Genomic DNA, 23,789 nt, shown 5'->3' on the forward strand with positions numbered 1-23,789 from the left:
GTCCTGAAGATATCAATTACAGCCAGGTTCAGGGCAATCCTTATTCAGAAAAGCGTTTGCGTCATTGACAATTCCGAAAGGGTTATTAGGAACACATCATTTGACGAGAAGATAAAAGTCCGACCAATTGACCTATCATTACAGATCGGAAACTTTGTGGATTGATCATCCACAAACTTGCTACAAGTAACCGATTGTCTAAGATTGGTATCATACTACAGTGGAACCCCCCTTTTAAGACCTCCAAAAATCTCGAGGGAGTCTTAAAATTGGGGAAAATTGAGGTAATGAACAGAAAGCCTGCAAGGTCTTAAAAGGGAGGAAATCTCAAATTGGAGGAAGAGGGGGGGGGGGGGGCGTCTTAAAAGGTGGGTTTTAACTGTCGTTCCTTAAAATAAGAAACCTGCAACACTGCACCGATGACAACGGCACACCTTCTACAAGAATGCCCGCTGCAGGAAGAAAAAATAAGCACAGCTTGGCCGGATGAGACCCCCGCTGCAGGAGAAGCATTTTGGCGACCTGGTGGCCCTAAAGTAGACGGCGGCATTCATGCGTGCCACAGGAGTAGATGTCTAGAACTCAGTAGAAGGAGCGAACGAGACTGAAGAAGAAGAAGAAGAAGAAGAAGCAGAAGAAGGAGCCTCTCCGGCGGGCTGACACCACTATATCTTGACATAGATCTGTGCGAACTCCACAACCTCATTCCTGCAGCCAGGCAGCCTGGTGAGACCTCCGATCACTCACTCACTCAGGCATTGCTAACCCCATCAGCTCGATACCCCACATCTCCTGTGCCTCCGCGGTGTCCATCTCAGTTATAGCGGCTGCCAGTCTGACCACTGATTGGCATGTCACTAGTACTTCCTGACCACAGCCACAGTACTAGGTCTCCTGAAGCCGCTCAGCCAGTGAGACCACAGGCGGAAGGTATCGTTCACTGGACCACTACTTTCATCGGAAGGTATCGTTCACTGGACCACTACTTTCATAGAAAGACTACAAGGTATGTCACTCAGCTTTGAGTCTTTCTATGTAAGTAGTGGTCCAGTGAACTGGACCAACACTAGTTTAACTACCGAGGGCCCCAAAGGGTTTAAAATCGTGATCGTGATTGGCGTTTTTTGACCTTTCTGTGACCGTGATTGCCGAAATTTCCATTTCTGTGATCGTGATGGGACTTTGCCCGTGATCCGTGATGACAAAAAAATCAAGTCTCGTGATCGTGATCGTCATTTGTTTTCGTGATCGTGATGGGCATTATTGCAAAGCATTTTATTTTCAACGTACATTTTTCACAGCTGTAACTCAAGGATCCTCTATTCGTCAAGGAGCCAATCCCGATTGAAGGGAAGCAACAACACATTCAGAAATATGATTTTGACAGCGATTGCTTCCCTTTAGGATAACCAATCACACAAAAAAGAGATCGAATCAGAAGGCGAATTACAAAAGTCTGCCAAACTTCATCCAATGGAAGGGCTTCGTGCTAAAGTTTTGAGTGCATTCAGTCAAATTCGAATTCGAAGATCAAAAATGGCGTGCAGCGGTACTGTCATCGAACTTCTGTTATATTTTGTGGATTCAAGCCAGACCAAAGCAGGCGGCGAGAATGCCTTCCTTGGTGGAAAGGTCAGGCTACGGGTCCGTCTTTCCGAAGACGAAATGTCAAGGTATGTTGATCTATCAGGGCCGGACTAGGTAAGTACCAGGGGGAGGGGTTACAGATGCGGGTCCAGGGGGCAAAGCCCCTTCCCGGTGCCGGGGGGTTGCCCCCTTGAAGCTGAACGGTTTTTGATGTTTCTGGAGGGAAAGGAAGCCTCTCCTTGAACGAAAAAGGTAAATTCGACAGCAAGCTGTATAGGCAATGAAGAAGAATTGAGATTGTAAGGACTCATACTTTTCATCACAAAAATCGTTGAAGAAAAATGTCTTTCGAAAGGGGGTGAGAGGTGCAATTTCTCCTCGGATTTCATGATGATCCAGATGCAAACCCCCCCCCCCCAAAAAAAAGCGTTTGGGAGGTACATGTTTAAGCCAGGGGGGAGGGGGGTTGCGCAACCCCTGTACCCCCCCCCCCCCCCCAAGTCCGGCCCTGTCTATGTTGCTCTATGACTGTTCTGAATGTAGGCAAAGATCTTGAAATTTGTTCAAGATCTTTGAGTTTGATTGAGATCATTGACATTGTCGACATTGCCACGTCCGGCTGTCACTCGCTCAGTGTGACCTCGACGTGACTGGCTCGAGTCGAGTCTGATCGAGTCTGCGTGTAGCCAAAACCGAAACTAGAAATGTGTTTTTCATCCCAGCAACGTGGACACGCTTGGCATAGATTCTAATTGTCGCTTAATTCTTTGCATTAAGCTTAGATTTATTTTAGCGCCTGTAAACTTATCAACAATGGGTTAAATTCAGGAACTATGGCGGGGAGACGTGCCAGTTTGGGTCACTTGATCCTCATGTCAAAGTCGATCAAAGTCATGTTCGTTGGGGATTTTGTTATTATAGACTCTACCATCACACATACATGTACTTTAATTTCAATCCACCCAATAGTTTTTGAGAAAATGGGTTTAAAAGATTTAGCTCTGGAAATGTGAAATTGTGCAAGTATATATTTATGTGTGTGAGTGAGGGTGTGGGAGTTTAATGTGTATGAGTGCAGGGGCGGATTAGGGGGGGGGGAGGTTACAGGGGTTCCGGAACCCACCCCCCCCCCCCCTAGCTGTCAAAAAAATTAAAAAAATTAATACTAACTTTAAAAGAAATAATGAGTGGCTGCTGACACCAGTTGATCATGTTTAAAATCAAGGATAAGCCATAAATTGTTCATAAAATAGCTAAAACTCTTCAGCTTCTGGGGGGCTAAGCCCCCCAGACCCCCCAACGGGGCCCATGTACCCCACAAGGGGTCTACCCCTGGACCTTAGGTTGTAACCCCCCACCCCCTCTGGCCGCCGCTTAACTGCTCCGCCCCTGGAGTGTATATTCCTGTGTGTTTGTATGAGAGAGAGCGAGAGAAAAAACAATGAAAACAACATTCTTGTTACTGATTACAAATCATGACTCGATATGTATTTCTATGTGTGTATGAAAGAGAATTCACACAAAAAATAATAAAAAAAGTGCAACAGTTCTCACTTTGTGTTGAATAAACAATAGATCCAGAGGAGCGAATTACTGTGTGGTTGTGTTTACTTTGACACGTGCTTTCTGTACCTGCAACTTTTACCGTGACCGTGATTTGCCACTGGAGTTCGTGATCGTGAAAACAAAAATCAAGGTAACTGTGATCGTGAAAGCTAAAATTTCCCTTCCCGTGATCGTGATGATACCCCCCCTTTTGGGCCCTCATACCCCGCTGCAGGGACGTTCACGTTTTCTATTTCTATATTTTTTTTATGAGAAAATAAATCCGACAGCAGCTGCCAAATCACGTAATTCTTTATTGGCGACTTGAACGGGCGTTTTGCCGACTTCCAACACGAATTATGTGCTTTGGGTGTTCCAGCTGGACTGTGATTATATGATCACAAGAGTTCTCTCCCTTGACGGAAGTGTAGTTGTCGTTTACAAAATGGCGAACTTTGGTCAATCCGCTACCTACGGCCAATATTTTGGTTATGGTACAGCTAGTGGTATGCAGTATGATGCCACCCAAAATAAGTGGGTGCAAGGAACAGGCACTGGTAATCAGCAGAATCAACAACAAACCCAACAGTATCCAGCAACGGGGCAGACTGGTGCCGAGTACTATGCGTCGGCTGCTGATTATTCGGGCTACGGGAATCAGCAGTACGGACAGACCAGCACGCAAACACAACAGGACTACAGTAGCGCTATGACTGGAACCAGTATGCTGGGCCTGGGTGCAGGCAACACGGGCAACTCGACCGGGAGCACATCGACGCTGGGATCTAAAACAATGGGGAACTTTGGTAGCGCGAATACAGCAGGAACTGTGGCGTCTAACAGTAACACTAACAATAGCGCCGGTAATGGTACTGCATTTGGAATTGGGGCCGGTACTGGTACCGCTTTTGGAATGGGTGTGACTTTTGGCAACAGCAATCCTGCCAACGCCGCAAACACTACGATGTATGGTGCCGCTTATGGTAACGCACAGAACTTTGGAATGAACAATAACGCTAACGCTATCAGTAACACCAGCAGTAACAGTAACACAGCTATGAGTAGCAACACATCAATGAGTAGCAACACAGCTACCGGCAGCAACATGGCTACCAATATGAACATGGGTGGGCAGAACTTTGGACTTGGAGCTGACGCAAACACACTGAGTCAGTTAAGCCAGATGTTTGGTGCCAATTCTGGAAATAATATAGGTGGAGATGCAACAAGTAGTGCTTTTGGGACAGGTTACAATGCATTCAACAGTGGGATGATGAATTTATTGCAACAAACGTTGCTACAACAGTCCAACAATGGCGGGGCAGCATTTGGTACAGGGAACACATGGGGGATGCCAGATGGGAGTGGGGGCTTCTACGCCCCACCCATGGATACCAATTTCCAGTTTGGGGCAATGGGAAATCTTGGGGCGATGCAAGGGAAGAAGGGAAAAAAGTGGAGTGGGAAAGACAGCAAAAAGCAAGAATTTTACGGCAACCGTTTTGCACAGATGTTGACGGGGACGCCAGGGGTGATAGGTGGTGGGAAAGGGAAACGAATGCAGGATGGCGTACGAGTCAACATCAAGGGAGAGAAGGTGGTGGACGTGGAGGTGCCCTTGTCGATGTACAGTCGCTGGGGTCAACTACGCAAGTTCTTTGGCAAGCAGGACACCGAGGTGATCAAACATCTGCTGTCCTTTCATGATGAGATGTGTGAAGACTGCTTGTACAGGTTAGTGAACATTGCAAATTGGCAGTTTTCACAAACGTCTGGTCTCAGTTCTCACATTTTCACATAAATTATGTCAAACTTTACATAATATCACTAGGATGACTTTTTTTTTATTAATTAATACATTGCAATCATCAAAGAACCTACGCCGATAGCGACATACTGGTTTCAAGTCGGCGCCGTTATCTTCCCGCCCTAAGCCTTCTAGTTCACTACTGATCATAATATTTAGGAGAAAACATATTGAAAAAACCTGGACACTTGGTAGCAGCACACATTGTCATTAACTATCTGGTACTTAAATTACTGAATGTGTTGCTGAACTAATGTCATCTATTGGGTAAACTTGACAGTCCCAGTACTGTTCACAGTCCCCTGACCCTGGGAATTCTTTGTCACCTTTTTAATGTTTATGTCTGGTTGGCTGGTGTGTGTCAGTGTGTGGTGTTTTTTTAACGTTAACTTTTAACTGTATTATATTTAACCAGTAAGAACTTCAAGTTCAAACCACTTTCCCACATCTGTAAATAAACAGAAAGTACACTATATTGTAGGAGTGCAGGCTGAAATTTACTGATATATATCCATGCCATTGTCAGTCTCAGGAATTTGCAAGTTAACACTAGCAACACTGAAACTGAAAGAATGACACTTTGTCGAAATCAAATGATATGATGTTTTTTGTTTTTCAGAGAGCAAAGAAAGAAAAAGGGACATGAAAACACTTCATCAGAGCAAGGTGACATTGACAAGCCTGAAAAATCAGAAAGTAAGTTTTTTGTGTACAGTGGGACCCCCCTTTTAAAACCACAAATCTGAGAAAATCAGGTCTTCAAAAGGAGGGAGACTTAAATTTAAGGTAAATTTACAAAGGCTGCATGCAAAAAGATATTTTCATCAGATAGTTTGTGTGACTTGGCTTCTCAAAGTCAAAGTTCCATACCCTTCTGGTTTTCATAAAATGGAGAAAAAACATATAACAGAGCAATGATCCAATATTTGCAACAACAAAAGGATAAAGCCCACTGAAAACCCATGATGACATGACGAAAACACTTGGCAAAGGTGCCCCTTCATACACCACAGTTAAAACTAAAAGGTGGTCAGATGAATTCATGCTGGGAAGGAGATCCGACAAACTTCCAAGATGACAAATGTTGTGTGTCGGGGCGAGGATGTAGCTCAGTCGGTAGCGCGCTGGATTTGTATCCAGTTGGCCGCTGTCAGCGTGAGTTCGTCCCCACGTTCGGCGAGAGATTTATTTCTCAGAGTCAACTTTGTGTGCAGACTCTCCTCGGTGTCCGAACACCCCCGTGTGTACACGCAAGCACAAGACCAAGTGCGCACGAAAAAGATCCTGTAATCCATGTCAGAGTTCGATGGGTTATAGAAACACGAAAATACCCAGCATGCTTCCTCCGAAAGCGGCGTATGGCTGCCTAAATGTCGGGGTAAAAACGGTCATACACGTAAAAACCGTGGGAGTTTCAGCCCATGAACGAACAAACAAACACAAATGTTGTGGAAGACCACCTAACAGCCACTACTCATGAGACCGTTGATGCTTTCTGCTGATGCTGTCTGTGCGTAGGTGATGGAGGATCAACTAGTGGGCACTTAGTGGCAACTTTTCAGTTGGCCCTTGTATATATTTATATATGAGATACATTTTGATTTTTTACCTAAATCTTGTTCAGTTATGTTTTAACCACGCACGATTTGAATCCCTGTACAGAGCCAGCAGAGCCGGAGGAGATGGAGGAACTGAGCGAGGAAGACATGGCCTTGAGGCAAGTCATGGGCTTCGGCAGCTTCAACACCACGAGGGTAAGTCAACTCATCCCTGTCACACACACAACGTACAGACATGTAACACTGGCTGAAGAACTATTCTTGATTTTGGAGCAAAGCAAGTACTTTCCCGAGAAAAATAATTGAGTCAAAGATAATATTAACAGCTATTGGGTTTTCAGCGTAGCAATAGGGTCCGATATTTAGACGAGACAAGTATAATGCCGACGAGTCGCATTATACTTGTTCGAGTCTAAATATCGGACCCTATTGCTACGCTGAAAACACAATAGCGTTTATATAGCTATTCTGACATTATATTCTGTGTTAAAATCATGTTTTTGTCAGCAACAACTACCAGAATGGTCCATGTCGTTGATTGCAGACAACGGTTATAATTCGCATATCCTTTTGCGCATGAATCCACGGAAATCACCGAACATTGAAAACCCCACGGACACTGTATTACGGAGAAGACGCGAGATAACCGGATGTTTAGCATTACGTCAATATGCTAGGAATCATATGACGTCATGACGTATCATGCTTGCTTGCGTATATTCTATGTTCGAAAGTCTGACTTCTGTTGGGGATTCGCGTGATGAAGACTGCGGTAAATCTGTAGATGATAAGAGAACAAGGATTGTCTCAGAAGAAACGACTAAATGTTTCAGACCGGTAACTTCATTTCAACATTGCACTATACAATGGACGTTCTATGTGACAGGAGAGTTTGCTGATTTTGTGTTAAACATTGGAAAGATCGTCTGCTAGAATCAGAGATAGGTCGCTTCAGATTGCAGCTTCTTGAACTTTGCAAGGTTTGTTGCCTGTTAAAGAACTGGATTTTACACGTAATGTATGTCATGTACAGTAAGCAACAACAACAAAACACACAAAGCAAATGGCATCGTCTGTCGACTAGTCACAGAAACAAACCTGGCGAGGTATGCGTGTACTTTATACACGTGGAAGAAACCGGAACCATGCGTCTTTGTTATTGCCGATATCGTTTGGATATCAGCAAAAAATTACCAACTTCCGTAGCATTATGCTTTGATGATCGGAAAAGGGATGTGTGAGACCATCCAATCACAGCCCCCGAATTCCCCCACGTGTCTATCAGAATAGCTATATATTTATATATTTTCTTTTCAGGTTTTTTTTATCACTTTATTTTCCTATTTCTGGGTAATTCGGGTGACTTACTCCGAGTGCAAAGTTAGCAGGAACGTATGTTGCGCTACTCAGTCATGTGCTGGTGTACCAAAATTGTTGGTGGTTTGTTAAAGACAGGCACATTGAGCATTAAACTCCAGCCATAAACCTGTTAGGACAAATAGTAAGTAACCACATAATTTTTTGTGTATTTCTCTGTGCACATAATGTCATATGGAGGAGGCATTGCCAATTTCATATGTGTTTGTGTGTTAAGTGTGTGCCAATGTAGTTAGGACCAGGAGTAATGACTATTGTTAGTTCTGAAGACGTGATTGTTTAGTGTGAACAGTGACATTGTAACGGTGTTGTTCAACTTGTTGTTTGTGTTGTGAACAGGGAGCGATGGTGGAAGGGAACCAGGTAGACTCTCTGTCGGACGCTTCTGCCAGTGCAAAGTGAGTTCATTAGTCTTCTACTTCATGTAATACATGTATTGACAGAAAAAACACATAAAATATCACAGCTTCCTTCCACTTGCTGAAAAGTTGTTTTTTTTGTGTAATCCCACCATTTAAAATTACCTTGGAAAAAAACAAGAATCGTTGCCCAATATTACCTGTTGTTTTTTTCACCAAGAGATATAATATCTCTAAATATTTTGAGAATGTGGAATGCTGCTTAACACAACCTTGTTATTTGAACCCTATGTCTGGCAGGTGACACTGACAGGTTGTAGACACATTTCATCCTTCTTTATCTAAGACACACACAAAAAGTTCCTTGTTTTTGATTCCCCAAACAACCCTACTTTTTCCTCTCGATCCTAAAACTGACAGCTGTGTAAATGAAAAACAAACTTCAGTCAACAACAACAAACACGACCTACCGACCCTAATTTTGTTGGCCTTGTCATTGGAAACAAACATTGTACGTTATTTGTATTTTTGGCCAAAATATTACATTTTACACGGATCAATAATAATAATGATAATAATACTAGAATTTATAACGCGCATATATCTCACCACAAGGCGACTCAAGACAGGTATCATCAAACATCTGAAGGCAGGCATCGTCAAACTGTTATTTTTGTATTGCAACGTGACGGCATAAATTCTGAAGGCAGGCATCATCAAACTCATCTTTTTGAATTGTAACGTGACAGTATAACATCTGCTATATTTCAGACCAGCATCAGACAATGGGTGGGAGGCCAAGGCTGGATTCATCGGGCCCACGGTGCCGGCAACACCATCGGTACCAGCAACACCCTCTGAACCAGCAGAGACCAGCAAGCCAGAGGAGCCAGAACCAGGTTCACACTCTTTTAACACTTGTTGAAGGGCAGGGTTTGGATACCAGTGGAACCCCCTTTTGAAGATCTGATTTTTGTCAGATTGTTGGAGGTCTGTTCACAACCTCTGATTTACCCCCAATTTTAGACTGCCTCCTTTTTATGACCTGATTATCCCTGATTTTTTCAGGTCTTAATAAGAAGGGAGTCTTAAAATGGGTGTACATTTACAGAGGTTATGAACAGAAAATCTGAGAAAACAGGGATCTTAAAGGGGGTTTGACTGAATCAAGGGTTGTGTGCATAAGCACGCTACTATTTGTGCAGGCTCCCGACTTTCTCGTGGCTACCCAACTAGTGTACCATTCTCACATGATAGAAGTGCACTCCTTCCTCCCCAATCCTTGATAATAATACATTTTGTATTTCTCCCTCTCTCTTTCCCTCTCTCTGTCTCCCTCTCTCTCTGTCTCCCCCCCCCCCCCCCCCCCCTCTCTCTCTCTCTCTCAAAGCAAAGAACATGAAGTCTGACTTTAAGAAACAAAGGAATAAAGTGACAGAATTAACACGTCATGCAAAAGCAAATTATTTTAATAAATTAATCGAGGACAAGAAAAATATTGCAACTGTTTGGCGGGCTGTTAATAACATACATGTATTAGGTAAATCTAAACAGAACTCAAATCGGTCTGCCACAACCATCTCCCCTGAAGATTTTAATAACCATTTTTTGTCCCTTGCTAATAGGCTAAATGAATCTGCAAAATGCGACAGTCCTGATTCTGACTTTGAAGTCTCTCTCTCAAGATTACATGATTTTTGTAATGACAAATGTAAACCGGACGATTTTTTTACTATTCCAGACATGGCAGTGCATGAGGTAGGTAAGGCGCTAGAAAGCCTTGAGAATAAAAAGTCCATGGGTCCTGACAAGATTCCTCCTTACTTGGCCAAATTAGCTCTACCGTATATTGTGGAGCCACTCACCTATGCGTATAATCTCTGCATAAAGCAAAATACTGTATCTAGTTTATTAAAGAGAGCAAAAGTAATTCCACTCCATAAAGGCGGAAATCTATCCGACCCAAATAATTTTAGACCCATTTCCTTATTACCCATTTTATCCAAACCATTGGAAAAACATATTCACAAACATTTGCTCGCGTACATAGAAAGCAGAAACCTTTTCCATCAATTTCAATCTGGTTTTCGAACAAATCACTCTTGTCACAGCGCCCTTACCACGCTATGCGACACCTGGTTGTCTGCAACAAACCGATCTGAAATCAGTGGTGCTGTGTTTCTCGACTTTAAAAAAGCGTTTGATCTTGTTGATCATTCAATTTTACTGAAGAAATTACAGTTGTATATCAGAAACAGTTCAGTGTGTAACTTTTTTGCTTCCTATTTACAGGACAGATCTCAATATACTGCCCTAAACTGTAAAATATCTACTGAGGAGACTGTGAAATGCGGGGTGCCTCAAGGGTCAGTGCTTGGGCTGATCTTGTTCTGTCTGTATATCAATGATCTGCCACTGCACATTTCTGATAGTAATGTAAGAAGTGATTTTTTTGCTGACGATTCTTCTCTTCATTCAAGTGGAAAGTCTGTTCCAGTAATAGAGTCCTCCCTTCAAACAGCTTTAAACGATGTAAATAACTGGTGTAGTGCTAATGCTATGCTTGTCCATCCAATAAAAACTAAAAGTATGGTAATCGCAACCAGACAAAAACATCAGATTTCTCCACTCAAACTAAATCTTACTATTGGTACGCAATCAATTGAACAAGTTCAACAGCATCGCGTTTTAGGGGTAATTCTTGATTGTGAATTCAAGTGGCAGGCACAATTACAGCATATTTGCAAGAAAGTAGCCAAGAACGTTTTCCTCCTATCCAAGTTAAAGCAATATACCGACAGAAGGACTCTGGAAATGTTCCACCATGCTCATGTAATGCCTCACATTAATTATGTTTCGACGCTCTGGGATGGCAGCAGTGATGTCCACTTAAAAAAGTTAGACTCTCTCTATCGTCGCTCGGCCAAACTCATCGTAAAGGATAATGCCTCAACAGATATGAAATTAAAAATGCTTAACTTTCTTCCACTGGAAAAGCATCTCAAGTTAAACAAAGCCATTTTCATGCATAAATTGTATTACGGTAAAGTGCCGATTTACATTACATCATTATTTAATAAAGCTACCCACAGATATGGGTCGGTCAACTTGATCCCACCAATTCCACGAATTGACCTGTATAAGACCAGTCTTGCTTTTTCGGGTACTTCAGTTTGGAATTCACTTCCATCATCCTTTAAGCACTTAAAGTCATTAAAAAGTTTTAAAAAATGTGTTAAAAACCACTTAATGTCTGAGTAGTTTAACGCCTTTTGACGTCAAAGATATGCTGTGCATTGTATATTCTGAACATATTTTTGGTACACTATTGCTATATGTTTGATTGCTACCAGCTTATATTTATAATTACCTGCATAATATGCATTTGATTTTATGAATAACCACATATGTATGCTCTTCATGCCTCATCTTCATCATCATCATCATCATCATTATCATCATCATCATCGTCATCATCATCATCATCTTTATTATCACGTTTTCCGACCTCCTTTTGTTGGTTAACTTTTTAACTTTTTAATTTTTAATTTTTTAACTATATAATTGTGTGTCTATGCGTCCTGAGGACAGATTGTAAGAAAAGGCGTAGCCTTAAATCTTAATCCTTGTTAAATAAAGTTCAATTCAATTCAATTCAATTCAATTCAATTCAATTCTCTCTCTCTCTCTCTCTCACTGTACCATGTTTCCTTCTCTGTATCTTTTGTCATGTGTAACACTGTATTACTTTGTGTGTGACTCAGAGCCAGAGCCTGCTGAAGAGCCCCAGAGTGAAGCAGGCAGTGCCTTGTCTGAAGAGGAAAAAAATATCATGGCCAAATTGGGTTGGAGCGTTTTCAACAAGAAGGTAAATACATTCAACAATCACTACATTTGAAGACAATCATGTTTATAAAAAAAAAAAGTGCAATATGAAAACAACTTTTTTTTTTTTTTACTCACCTGAGTAATCAGGAGAGTCTTATAGTTGTAAACAGTGTTGGCTGTTTGGTCATACAAACGGTTAAATGGCCAGCAGTAGGAGAAAAACTCCAAATATAAATTGCATAAAATAAAAATAAAAAATAAATCCCTGCGCTTAGAACTGTACCCACGGAATACGCGCGATATAAGCCTCATACTGATATTGATTGATTGATAATCTTCAAACAGGACAAAAGCTTGGTGTACCCTTGTCAACTTTCAAGGTCACATCTGGGACATGGTCCTGGTCAAAACATTGAAAATGTCCATTCTCAGGGCTGAGTGTATCACTATCATGCATCATCCTTGTGAACATTATAAGATGTTTGGTGGCTTGTTGACAGACCAGCTTTTTACATTTAGTCAAGTTTTGACTAAATGTTTTAACATAGAGGGGGAATCGAGACGAGGGTCGTGGTGTATGTGTGTGTGTCTGTCTGTGCGTGTGTGTGTGTGTAGAGCGATTCAGACCAAACTACTGGACCGATCTTTATGAAATTTGACATGAAAGTTCCTGGGAATGATATTCCCGGATGTTTTTTTCATTTTTTTCGATAAATACCTTTGATGACGTCATATCCGGCTTTTTGTAAAAGTTGAGGCGGCACTGTCACACCCTCATTTTTCAATCAAAATGATTGAAATTTTTGTAAAGCAATCTTCGACGAAGGCCGGACTTCGGTATTGCATTTCAGCTTGGTGGCTTAAAAATAATTAATGACTTTGGTCATTAAAAATCTGAAAATTGTAATAAATTTTTTTTTGATATAAAACGATCCAAATTTACGTTCATCTTATTCTCAGGGATGAGATTCTTCCGCCAATTGGCGGAATTCCGCCCAAAAGTTCGTTCCCAGGACCATTTTTCTGAATCGTCTAAATCCGTTGAGAAAAAATGGGGGGGGGGGGGGGGGGGGGGGGGGGTAGAGTAGTTGTTGTGGTTCCATTGGATTCGATCTGTAAAGTCCCACCTACAACCCTAAAGTCGATTTTCCAGATCAAATCTCCGATAAAATAATGACAACATAACCTCCGTATCGAAGGAAGTGGACCTTCGACCCGAATATGAACTTTCCATTTGGGACTAAGTTTCCCTTTCACTCCGAAAATTCATAAACGGGCTGATTCAGCTGTCGGCTTTAGCCTGCTTAACAAAGATGGCGTCGGTGAGAACATTGACGGAAAGCGAACATGTTTTGGCGTCGGAGATCGACCAGGGTGTGAAGAATAAGTGGGTTCCGAAATGGCAGGAAGAAATCGTCACGTCTGAACTGCGCGGGAGAAAACTGTCGCTCCGACTTGAAGATTCTATTAAAAAGTTGACTGTTCCGGGAAAGGCTAGATGCACGTGGTGTAATTTTGATCTCAGCTACAAATCCAAAGGGAAGACATATGGCACTCAAGCAATTTATTTAGGTCCAGTTCTTTTATCAATACCTTACGAGCACCATTGGTCATTGTGCAAGTAAATTGTGCCGTTTCTAAAATTTGTGAAAATTCCTGAGCTAAAGTTACTTAAGTTTTGCACATATGACTGACAAAATGTTGTATGCTTCTACTGCTCGGACTCATTTCCAAGTCTTTTTTTATGGTCAAAGTGTCAAAAAATCTTCAGCTTCAGGGGGCTTTGCCCCCTGACCCCCGCCAGGGGCTTTGCCCCTGGACCCCACTGGGGACACCCGCCAAATAATTTCCTCCCAAAACACTTTTAGGGAATCTCATCTCTATATTCTACATCATTTCCTGATTCCAAAAACATATAAATATGTTCTATTTGGATTAAAAACAAGCTCTGAAAATTAAAATTATAAAAATTATGATCAAAATTAAATTTCCGAAATCGATTTAAAAACAATTTCATCTTATTCCTTGTCGGTTCCTGATTCCAAAAAACATGATATGATATGTTTGGATTAAAAACACACTCAGAAAGTTAAAACGAAGAGAGGTACAGAAAAGCGTGCTATGCAGCACAGTGAAACCAAACAGGCTTGCAGTTTCACTCCGTTTTGCACAAGCGGCGGACTACGGTCATTGTGAAAAAATGCAGTGCGTTCAGTTTCATTCTGTGAGTTCCACAGCTTGACTAAATGTAGTAATTTCGCCTTACGCGACTTGTTTGTTGGTCCAAGGGGACCATATCGTCTTTTGTTTCATCTTTATCGACCAAGGCCGAAGGCCGCGGTTGATATATATGAGACAAAAGGCGATATGCTCCCCGAGGACCAACAACAAAATGCTGGTCTGACAACAAGCCACCAAACATCGTTTTTGTCATCATTTTGGTTGTGCAACAAAATGCACAATAACCCACAGGGAGACGAATTTTTAGAATCCAACTCCGGGCCACAAAGCATCGTCACAGTAGCACGAGATAACACGTCAAACTTGTATGTGACATCAAACGTAGCTTGTTGACGCTTTTCTTCCAGTCTGAAAATGTACAGAGCTGCGATCATACCTGTGAGTTCAGTAAGTGTTGAGCATATTTCTTTTCTTTTAAGTGTTTATGACTTTTCGTTGTGGATTTTGCGATTACAGAGATAAGTTGCAAATTGACCATGAGTCGCCGCGGTAATTATCAACATTGATTGGGTCTTTGAGAGTGAATGCTTACAATCGTTGTCCTCGGAAACACAAATCCAAAGCCGCGATGGTTCCACACATCAAACAATCAGCCTGATTGGCTTTTACTTTGACAATCCACGTTTCACCTGAAAGCTCAAACCCATTCACCACCTCGAGTTATTGCATGCAGAACATGAGATTTATTTCCCAGGTGTTTGTGAATGAAAACTCGTGAAAATGATGACAAGAAATGATGTATGCTTGTGATCATAAAATGATGTATGCTTGTGATCATGAAATGATGTATGCTTGTGAACATGAACTGATGTATGGTTGACAGTGTGTTGCTGTTGTTGAGATAGATGGTTGTTAGAGCCATTCTCAAGGCTGAGTGTATCATGCATGACATGATGGCTGTGAACATGAAATGATGCATGATTGTGAACATGAAATGATGTATGGTTGTGATCATGAAGTGATATTTAAGGTTGACCGTGTGTGGCTGTTGTTGGTTGCAGACAGATGACGCTGTGGATGACAAGAGTGTTGGTGATGATGATAATGGTGGTGATGATGATGAGAAAGTGAATGATGGTGGCAAGGATGGTACGGCTGCTGAAGGTATTGGTTGATGGAAGTGGTGGCTGTCACCTTTCTGCCTCTCTCTCCTATGCTGTTTGTGAGCTTAACAGCGATGACTAACACAGACATGAATTCACACACACACACACACACACACACACACACACACACACACACACACACACACACACACTCCAACCACCATACCCTTTAGGTATCTTTTTCTCTGTTGCTTTCCTTTTGTTTTTGTTGATGTTGATGGTTGTTTTCAAGGTTTTGACCCTTGGTTGGTTGTTTTTTTGGTTGGTTGGTTTGTTTGTTATGCAAGCCAGGGAGACATGGGTTATTTTGTTTTGCAGATGCTTTCTCTGTTTGTCTTTTTTTTGTATGTGTGAGGTTTTAACTTGTGCAGTTTGTCTCAAGAAGGTAACAGAATTGTCAGTTGTCACAAAGTATTCCATTGCCAATTTTTGCAGAATAGAAACTCCTTTTGCACATTCTCATGCTTGTGTTATTGTATTATTGCTGGTTACGGGCAATCTAGATACCTGCTATTTTGCAGTTTACTGGGAAACAAATTGGAGAAAAAACAGAAAGAAATAGTTTAGTGCTGGACTGGTGTTCAAGAAAGCTCTTTAGCGCCACTTGGCCGCATGGTGGCGCTGTTTGAGCTGTAAGTCGCGCTAATCGGCATTCACGAAAGCCTGTTGTGACCCGCCAAAGTCACATGACGCCTTCAAAGTTACAGGACTACTCGTCTCTACAATCGCTAACACCGTGTTATCTTCGTGATTCAAGATGGCGGCCTTCATGATGTTGGAATATGCCGAGAGAAGAAATCTGAGAAGAAACCGTATTTTCCGGGATCGCATTCATCCTTTGGATAAATATGACGATGTAGATTTGTACAGAAAGTTTTAGTTGGGTTTTTTTCGTCTCTCTTACCTTTGTTTTTTTTAAGCGGGGAGCATCCTTCTTCATATATTTTTTTTTAAATCAAATGTTTACATGTTTAAGTAATCAAACTTTATCAATAAATTAATATCATGGTAACCAAAAAACAAAACAAAAACCCAATCCTGCCTTAAAAAAAAAATGTTTAAATCAATTTGCTATTATAACGTACTCTTTTGCACATGAAGAAAATAAACAAAAATAAACAAATGCCAAAGAGTAAAAAAAAAGTACGGACAGATGCTGATTTGAACTCGACTCAATCGCGCATCAGGCGAATGTGAGAACCGTTCGGCCACAGAATCAGTTGATGAAAATGGACACTGTAATGCATTAAAGAAGACGCTAGCACGTTTTCACCACAAGCCGGTATGATCGAGCATCGGTTGAAATCTTTCGCGAGCGGTATCTCGTAATTTGTCCGCGTTTCGCTGTCAGTCCAGTTAGCACTTCGCTTCCTCTTCCCCTCCATCTCTTCCTCGTGTGCCGGCGCTTTCGCTTGTCCGATGGATGTTCCGTACATGTCGACTGAAGTAAATGTAATGCACACGTGTTCGTTCACGGAATAAAAGCAATGAAGGCGGATAAGACCTACTGCACGTGCGCACTGAACAGCCGGGAAGTGAGGGAAACCCCGTGGTTTATAAATAGACAACCTTGTTAGCTAACAGCGTTCGGAGGGGGACTCGTGAATGCCAGTTAAAATCGGAAGTTAAAGCGTAGTAAACGGCTTCAGAATCTGAAACCACCTCAAATTCTTTTTCTTCTTGAATACCACTCCTGGACAGTTCTTTGAAAGCAGTTGCTTCCCTTGGCTCACGGGTGTTGTCATTTGTAGGTTTAGAGGAAAGCTGACTTCCACGAAGAATATAGCATGACAAGAAATATTTGTATCTTGTCTGAATGTGTGTTTTTTATATTTGTTGTTGTGATTTTTCAATACTTGACTGAATGATTTAACGAGGGTGGAAGGTGAGGTTTTGTCTCCCTAGGTACACGTGTCTGCCCCCCTGTCTGTCTGTGCAGAGCATATCTTGTTTCTTTCTGTTTGATAAACATGTCTCACCCAAAAGAGTCAACATTCAGAGTATGCTGGTGTTGGGGACAAGACTGCCATGCATTTGTTTTTCCTTTCCTTTTCTCACCGCCTCTTCCCTCTCATCCCCCACCTCACCGGGTTGCAGATACATGTCAAAAAGTATGCTCTGCATGAGTTGCTTCCCTTGCAGAATGCATGTTTTTGTTAACCCTATACAAGTTATATGTGTTGCCCTGCTTCGACTTAAACTACTGCTCGAGTATTTCCACTTTTTACAATAATTTGTCAACTCAGTCTCATGACATGAATGGGTACACACACACCTGAAGCACACATAGTTTGTGATTCACCAAGCATCGCAAACCAGCATTTATCTTTATGTCTGACACAGGGGGTCAGGTTGGTTGGTTATAGTTTTCTATCATTCCTACAACCTGTCACAGGGGTAACAATTATTGGCATATTGAACTTAACTCTCCTTACCTTAAACATTGCATCTTGTTGTTTTGAAAACAGTGGAACCTCCCTTTTAAGACACCCCTATTCATCACACACACACACACACACAACCCCTCCCCCCCCTCCTCCCTTTAAGACCTTGCATTTTCAGATGTTTGGTAAATTAACCTCTATTTTATCACATGTTTTTGTCAGATCTGGGGTCGGGGGTGATCCTAAAAAGGGCAGGGGGGGGGGGGGGGGGGGGGGGGGTTCCACTGTGCTTTCCTGACATGATTTTGTTGACATTTTCTTGAGAGTAAAGTTGTGTGTTGGTCTGTTGCAGGAACGTGGGGTGCTCCGGCAGCTGCGCAGAGCTAGGTCAGGGGCGAAGAGGTCGCATGCAGATTCTTGGGTCAAAAAGAGGACACTACCCTGTCTGTGGTGTACTTGGGAGCGTGTCTACAGACGGGTTGAAGGAGGGGAAATGTTGTTTTTACACTTGACATTCAATCAGTTCTGTTTGTGTGTTAGCTGTTTGTTCGGGGTGGCGTCACTTTGCCATGGTCAAAAATTATTTGTGTACAAGTTTGAAGAATCACTTTGTTCAGCACTTTGTTGTGTGAAAGAAAAACTGTGTCTGCATAATTATGTTGTGACAGTTTGTAATTGTTCAATGTGTGAACATTTGTGTGAACAGAGGTTTCTTGATGTTTTCGTTACCCTGAAGTTAAATAAGCATGTGCATTCTGGATGGCTTGGTATTTTAGCATTGTTTGTGATAAAAGCAGCGTTTGCACAGACAAGAAGCAGAGACAAACTTTCTTGGAAAGCTGTCATATGAAAGGCTAACAACCATTTATGGGGTTAGAAATCCCAAGTTGATTTTCTTTCATTTTGTTAGTCATGTATTTGGTTCTAAAAATGTATGGGTTATGGAAACTGCGTTTTGTTCAAACAGAATCTAACAATACATACTAATGTATTTCACAAGGGATGAGTTGTCTTGGGGAAGGCTCACATTTGTATGCTTACAAATCCAGGTGTATCATCTGGTGAAATCAAACGCTCAACTGATGCTGTTTCATTGGCCAGGGCGACGGGCAGCATGATTTATTACAATGTGTTTGTATGACATTTTTGGCATCGACATTGTGTTAGGCCATAGTGTTTGAATGAACTCGGTTAATTTCAACAGTGTTATCTTCATTTCACAGCCGGCTGCAACAAAAAATGCCATGTGCTCATTTTCACAATTTGAGTTTAGCTGCTGGGTGCTATGATAAAGTCGAGGGGGGATGGGAGAGGAGATTAGTGATTTTTTACGCAAGGTATATGTCTCACCTAGAAGAAGTCAACATTCTCATTTCTTAGTGCAGATAACTGAACAGTTCAAAGTCCTTCATTTTTATACAGTACTACAATTCTTGTAAAGAGTACTGTCTGTAAAATCTTGCAGTGAGCTTTCAGAATACCCAGAGGAATTTCTCACACAAGGACTGAGTCTCAGATTTTGCTGTGCTTTTCAACCATGTACATGCAAAGCTTTCTTGTTTTCTTTGCTTCTTTATTTCTGCATCCAAAGCAGGGGTTATTGTGTTGTTATTGTTGTTGTTGTTGTCTTCTCTGAGTTGTTTGTAACCATGGTTTCTGTCTGAATTCAAGACAGTTGGTGTAATGTACTGTTGTTTGTCTTCTCTCAAAGTATGTTATATTTTGGTCTGAAGGTTGGGGTGTGGAAGGGGAGGAGGAAGGGGAGTGTAATAATATTTATTATTGTTAACAATATTCTTGAAAATGGATATTGCAGTTGGTCAATTGAACAGTCTGAGACATGTTTTATTATCACTCACAAGAAACTGTCAAACTGAACTTTTGTCCTTCCTATTCCCCTCACACTTGCATCCTACCATGCAGTTGGATTCACACACAAACACACACACACAACACACACTAAAAGGTCAGTTGTGGATGCCCAAACTGTAAGACTCTCTCTCACACACACACAAACACAAACACTTCCCATCCCCATGCTTTTAATCGTCTTCCTCTGTCTAAGTATGACTGTGCTATGCCTAGTGCTAATCAGCACAGGTAAGGCCTAAACAAAAAATAGGTGTGGTTACGGTAACCCGACCTACCCTATTTTTAGGGGGCGACCCTATAACTTTTTATTGCATTTGTCAAAAAAATACACAAAAGAACAAGAAAACGAGTGCAGAAAACGCAATGAAAGCAAAAGCGCTCGAGTCGCACACTTATTTCCCTGTCAAGTAGGTTTAATTTGTACACATTAGAACAAAAAAAACAAAAAAAAGGGATTGCCTACCTTCCTACCCTATTTTGTTTGGCTATGTTACCTTAACCACACCTTTTTTTTTTGGGGGGGGGGGCCTAACTGTTGTGTCAGTACAGTGTTACAAAGCTAGGTTCTTGAGACTGTGACTTCCAAAACACTGTCAGTTACAATGTGAAATGATTATTAAGTGCTGTTCCCAGACAATAGGTGGGTTGGACCTTGATTCAAAGTTCATTTATGTATAGGTTCAAACGTCTTGGCTACAAAAACATAGTTCTGTCAGAAGACCTCCTACATGTCAAAACTATCGTAGGGCACATAATACAAGCCTTCGCTTGAGTTCGTGGGACCTATTATCAAGTTAGTGTATCAACTTTTGAACGAGCTGCGCCCAGTAGTTTCCCAGCAAAAAGCTGTAAAGTCGAGACACACACACACACACACACACACACACACACAGATAAAAAAAAACGCTCGCGCTGGACCCGAGTACTCTTCAGATTGGCTCGCTCCCCCAGTATGAAAGTTTTTGTCTTGTGCACGTTTAAGACCAAGTGATTGATCTGTGTGAATTACAGGCATTCCCTTTGCTATATAAATACATTGCATGCGAGCCGAGGATGTGCGTGGTGACTAGCCTTTCTCTTTTATTTGTAATTTGATCACAGTGAAAATGCACACACACACATTCTCACACACACACACACACACTCTCTCTCCCTCACTCCCTCTATCTCTCTCTCTTACACACACACACACACACACACACACACACACACACACATACACACGACTGAGTACAGACTCATGCACGCGCACGCACGCACACACACACACACACACACACACACACAGTAACACTAACACGTGCACAAAATGAACACACACACACACCGCGCGAGAGAAAAAGACGTCAAAGACTTTTGACCGTGACGTAATCTTTTTATGACGCTATATTTCTCGTCAATGTGTGACGCGTTCGGCTGTTCTATGAGACTGCCTGGCTGGCTGTGGCTCCGCGAATTCCCCCCGCCGCCAAGTCGTTTTTGTGTGGTTTATTTCGCATTTAGGTCCCAGGTAACATTATGAAGTTTTAATACGATCAATCGGACCTATTATCAAGTTAGTGTATCAACTTTTGAACGAACTGCGCCCAGTAGTTTCCCAGCAATGAATAAGCTGTTAAGTCGAGACACACACACACACAGACAATTAAAGTCTGCTGGACCCTTGTACTAGCGTACTCGGGGACAATTAAAGTCTGCTGAGCCCTAGTACTAGCGTACTCGGGGATAAAACCTTGTTTAAACCAAACCTATCCAAGGGTCGACCAGCAAAGGGTCATAACAATGCCTCACATAAAACAAGAAATTCCTACGAGGTAGGAAAAACACCCCCGTCAAAGGGAAATAACCTTCTCAGTTGGTGGCAGTGACTGAGTGAGAATGGTTATTTTCCTTTGACCATTAAGATGTCCCTCTATAAGTCCTTGTATAATTTTAATCCACCAATAACTCCCTAACCGTGTGTTTGACTGGTCCCAATTTTTGTAAGGACCGTCTCAGGAATGTATAGAACCTGTTCACCAAGTTTGGTGACGATCGGTCCGTTCATTCTTGAGATCTATATGCGAACACAAATAAACAAACAAACAAACACATCGAGCGAAACCTATACACACCCCTATACCGGGGGTGTAAAAATGTATGCATCAGTATCCAAAGACAGGCCTGATAACAACACTAATTATTTGCAACAGTTGACATTGTCTATATATATTTTCTCAACTTTTGAAAATGTCCTAAACAGGGTCTTTTTTTTTTTTTTTTAAATCCATGTTTTATTACCTAATTTGCTTGTTTTCTTTGTTGGCAGTAAACAGATTTTAGATAAGATGTGATCGCTCAGTGCATATATTTCCAGAAAGATACCAGTTTGTTTGACTGTAAAAGTCTTGAGTGTGTTTTTTCTCTCTCCGTGTTAACAAAATGAAGATTTTACTTTTTGTCACTGTGGTCATCTGTCTCCTTCTTGTTCCATTCCAACATACACAAAAACACAGAACTCACAGAGATGAAAATAAACAAAATTAAATGTTCTGTACTTGTTCTGGCTACATCTTTACTCTTGAGTGTATGGTGGTGCATGTGTGTGTGTGTGTGTGTGTGTGTGAACAGGTTTTGACACACTTTCAGGGGCATCAGTACACAGACGAATTTCATTTTCATGAGATTCTACCAATCTTAAGCCATAGGCGAGTGTGGCTTTGAAGAATATAACCATCTATTCAAGATTATGCTAAACTCATTGTGTTACAAAGTTGTTGCACATATGGATCGGACACACATGCACGCACAAATGAGTTGCCTTATTTTGTTGGTGAAAAGCCTGAACAGGTGGGTCATACACTTTCATGCCACCAGGAACGGTAGTTCAAATAACATTGCTCACTGTTTTCTTGTTGAAGATGAACAGAACAGTAAATAAACAAGTTTTTGCTTTAAGTGTGAAAATAAATAACTTTCATAAGTTTAAAAGACAATCATATGAGTTATTTCTAATATGCTGACTGTTAGCAAATGATAACAAGGCATGTCGAGAAAAAAGATATCAAGCATGAGCCTTTTAGGCGAATGCTGATATCGTTTGTGAGACATGACTGTTGTCATTTGCTAACAGTCCGCATATTAGAAATAACGGTTTTATTACCGTTTAATTCGACCAAAACAAATTTCGAAGCGACCCCGCGAATTAGACAGAACAGCCGCAATGGGAACTGGAGCGCTCCTACCTGATTATGCCTGTCAGCCAAAGAATTCTCGTGACCTGGGTCAGCCAATCAGAGTAATACTCCTGACGTGATGAATATTCACAGATCAAATGCGTTTGACACACAACAATCTCACAAGATAATAAACCATGTTGAACATGCGTTTCGGTTGCTTCGCTTTTTCTTGTTGAATAGAGAGCGACAGAATTTAGAACCGACTCAAGACGGATGGGAAATGACGTAAAGATACATTTGACGTAACGCGAGTGACGCAATTTCACTTGAACTTAGGTAATTTAGATTTCAAGTGAGCGGGTCGGGATTTCACACTCAGAGGATGGGTGGTACCTTGCTGTTCCGTAAAGCACCCACCGACAAAACTCGCTTATCGGTATTTTTTTTTAGATAAAGAGAGTATTATCTGACAGTATTTGAAGTGTCATTCTGAAGAATAAATCACGCTGATATTGTTCGTTTACATTTTTACTTTGTTTTGTCAATTTTTAGCTTGATAGACAAAAAGGGTCCCTGCCTGAACGTTATAACATTTAACAGGTCACCTAGAATCCGTCCTGATTGGTCAAAAAGCCATATGGGGCACTGAATTGGTAATAATACCCGCTATTACGAGCTAGTCGTGTGACAGAGAGTTTTCTTGCACACGAGACTGTAGATGTTTCACGACGGCTTTAGCCGGAGTGAAACAGCAGCAGTCGAGTGTGCAAGAACACTCTCTGTCACACGACTAGCTCGTAATGGCGATTATGTCTCACAGCTTCAACAGAGGAGAGAACAAACACGTTTTGCGTACTCACGCTTGATAAACCTAAACACAGGAGCAGCCATTGTGGAGAGATCTACTTTTTGACGAAAGTGAACGAACAACTATGAATGACGTCTCGGTATATGTGAATGACGTCA

At 41.6% G+C, this 23,789-nt stretch overlaps 1 protein-coding gene across 2 annotated transcripts; it reads left to right on the plus strand.

The window, feature by feature from the left end:
* The first annotated feature begins 3,542 nt into the window (after positions 1-3,542).
* Positions 3,543-22,197, plus strand: LOC138982015 (putative per-hexamer repeat protein 5). Of its 2 annotated transcripts, XM_070355216.1 has the most exons (8): positions 3,545-4,866; positions 5,559-5,635; positions 6,602-6,693; positions 8,215-8,273; positions 9,006-9,133; positions 11,999-12,102; positions 15,305-15,407; positions 18,146-18,330. In XM_070355216.1, exons 1-8 carry the CDS (start codon positions 3,578-3,580, stop codon positions 18,178-18,180), a joined length of 1,887 nt encoding a protein of 628 aa, XP_070211317.1. In that variant the 5' UTR covers positions 3,545-3,577; the 3' UTR covers positions 18,181-18,330. The 2 variants fall into 2 exon arrangements, with proteins under 2 accessions (XP_070211316.1, XP_070211317.1); XM_070355215.1 differs by lacking the exon at positions 15,305-15,407 and having other exon boundaries at positions 3,543-4,866; positions 18,146-22,197.
* The last annotated feature ends 1,592 nt before the right edge of the window (positions 22,198-23,789 follow it).

The sequence above is a fragment of the Littorina saxatilis genome, linkage group LG12 (genome assembly GCF_037325665.1).
Source record: "Littorina saxatilis isolate snail1 linkage group LG12, US_GU_Lsax_2.0, whole genome shotgun sequence".
Taxonomy (NCBI): domain Eukaryota; kingdom Metazoa; phylum Mollusca; class Gastropoda; order Littorinimorpha; family Littorinidae; genus Littorina; species Littorina saxatilis.

What these genes read in the sequence shown, in the direction of transcription:
- LOC138982015 (XM_070355215.1), top strand. Translation starts at nt 3,578, where the DNA reads ATGGCGAACTTTGGTCAATCCGCTACCTACGGCCAATATTTTGGTTAT. An exon ending in TGTGAAGACTGCTTGTACAG is followed by an intron (nt 4,867 to 5,558) that starts GTTAGTGAACAT and finishes TTTGTTTTTCAG; the next exon opens with AGAGCAAAGAAAGAAAAAGG. An exon ending in GCCAGAGGAGCCAGAACCAG is followed by an intron (nt 9,134 to 11,998) that starts GTTCACACTCTT and finishes TGTGTGACTCAG; the next exon opens with AGCCAGAGCCTGCTGAAGAG.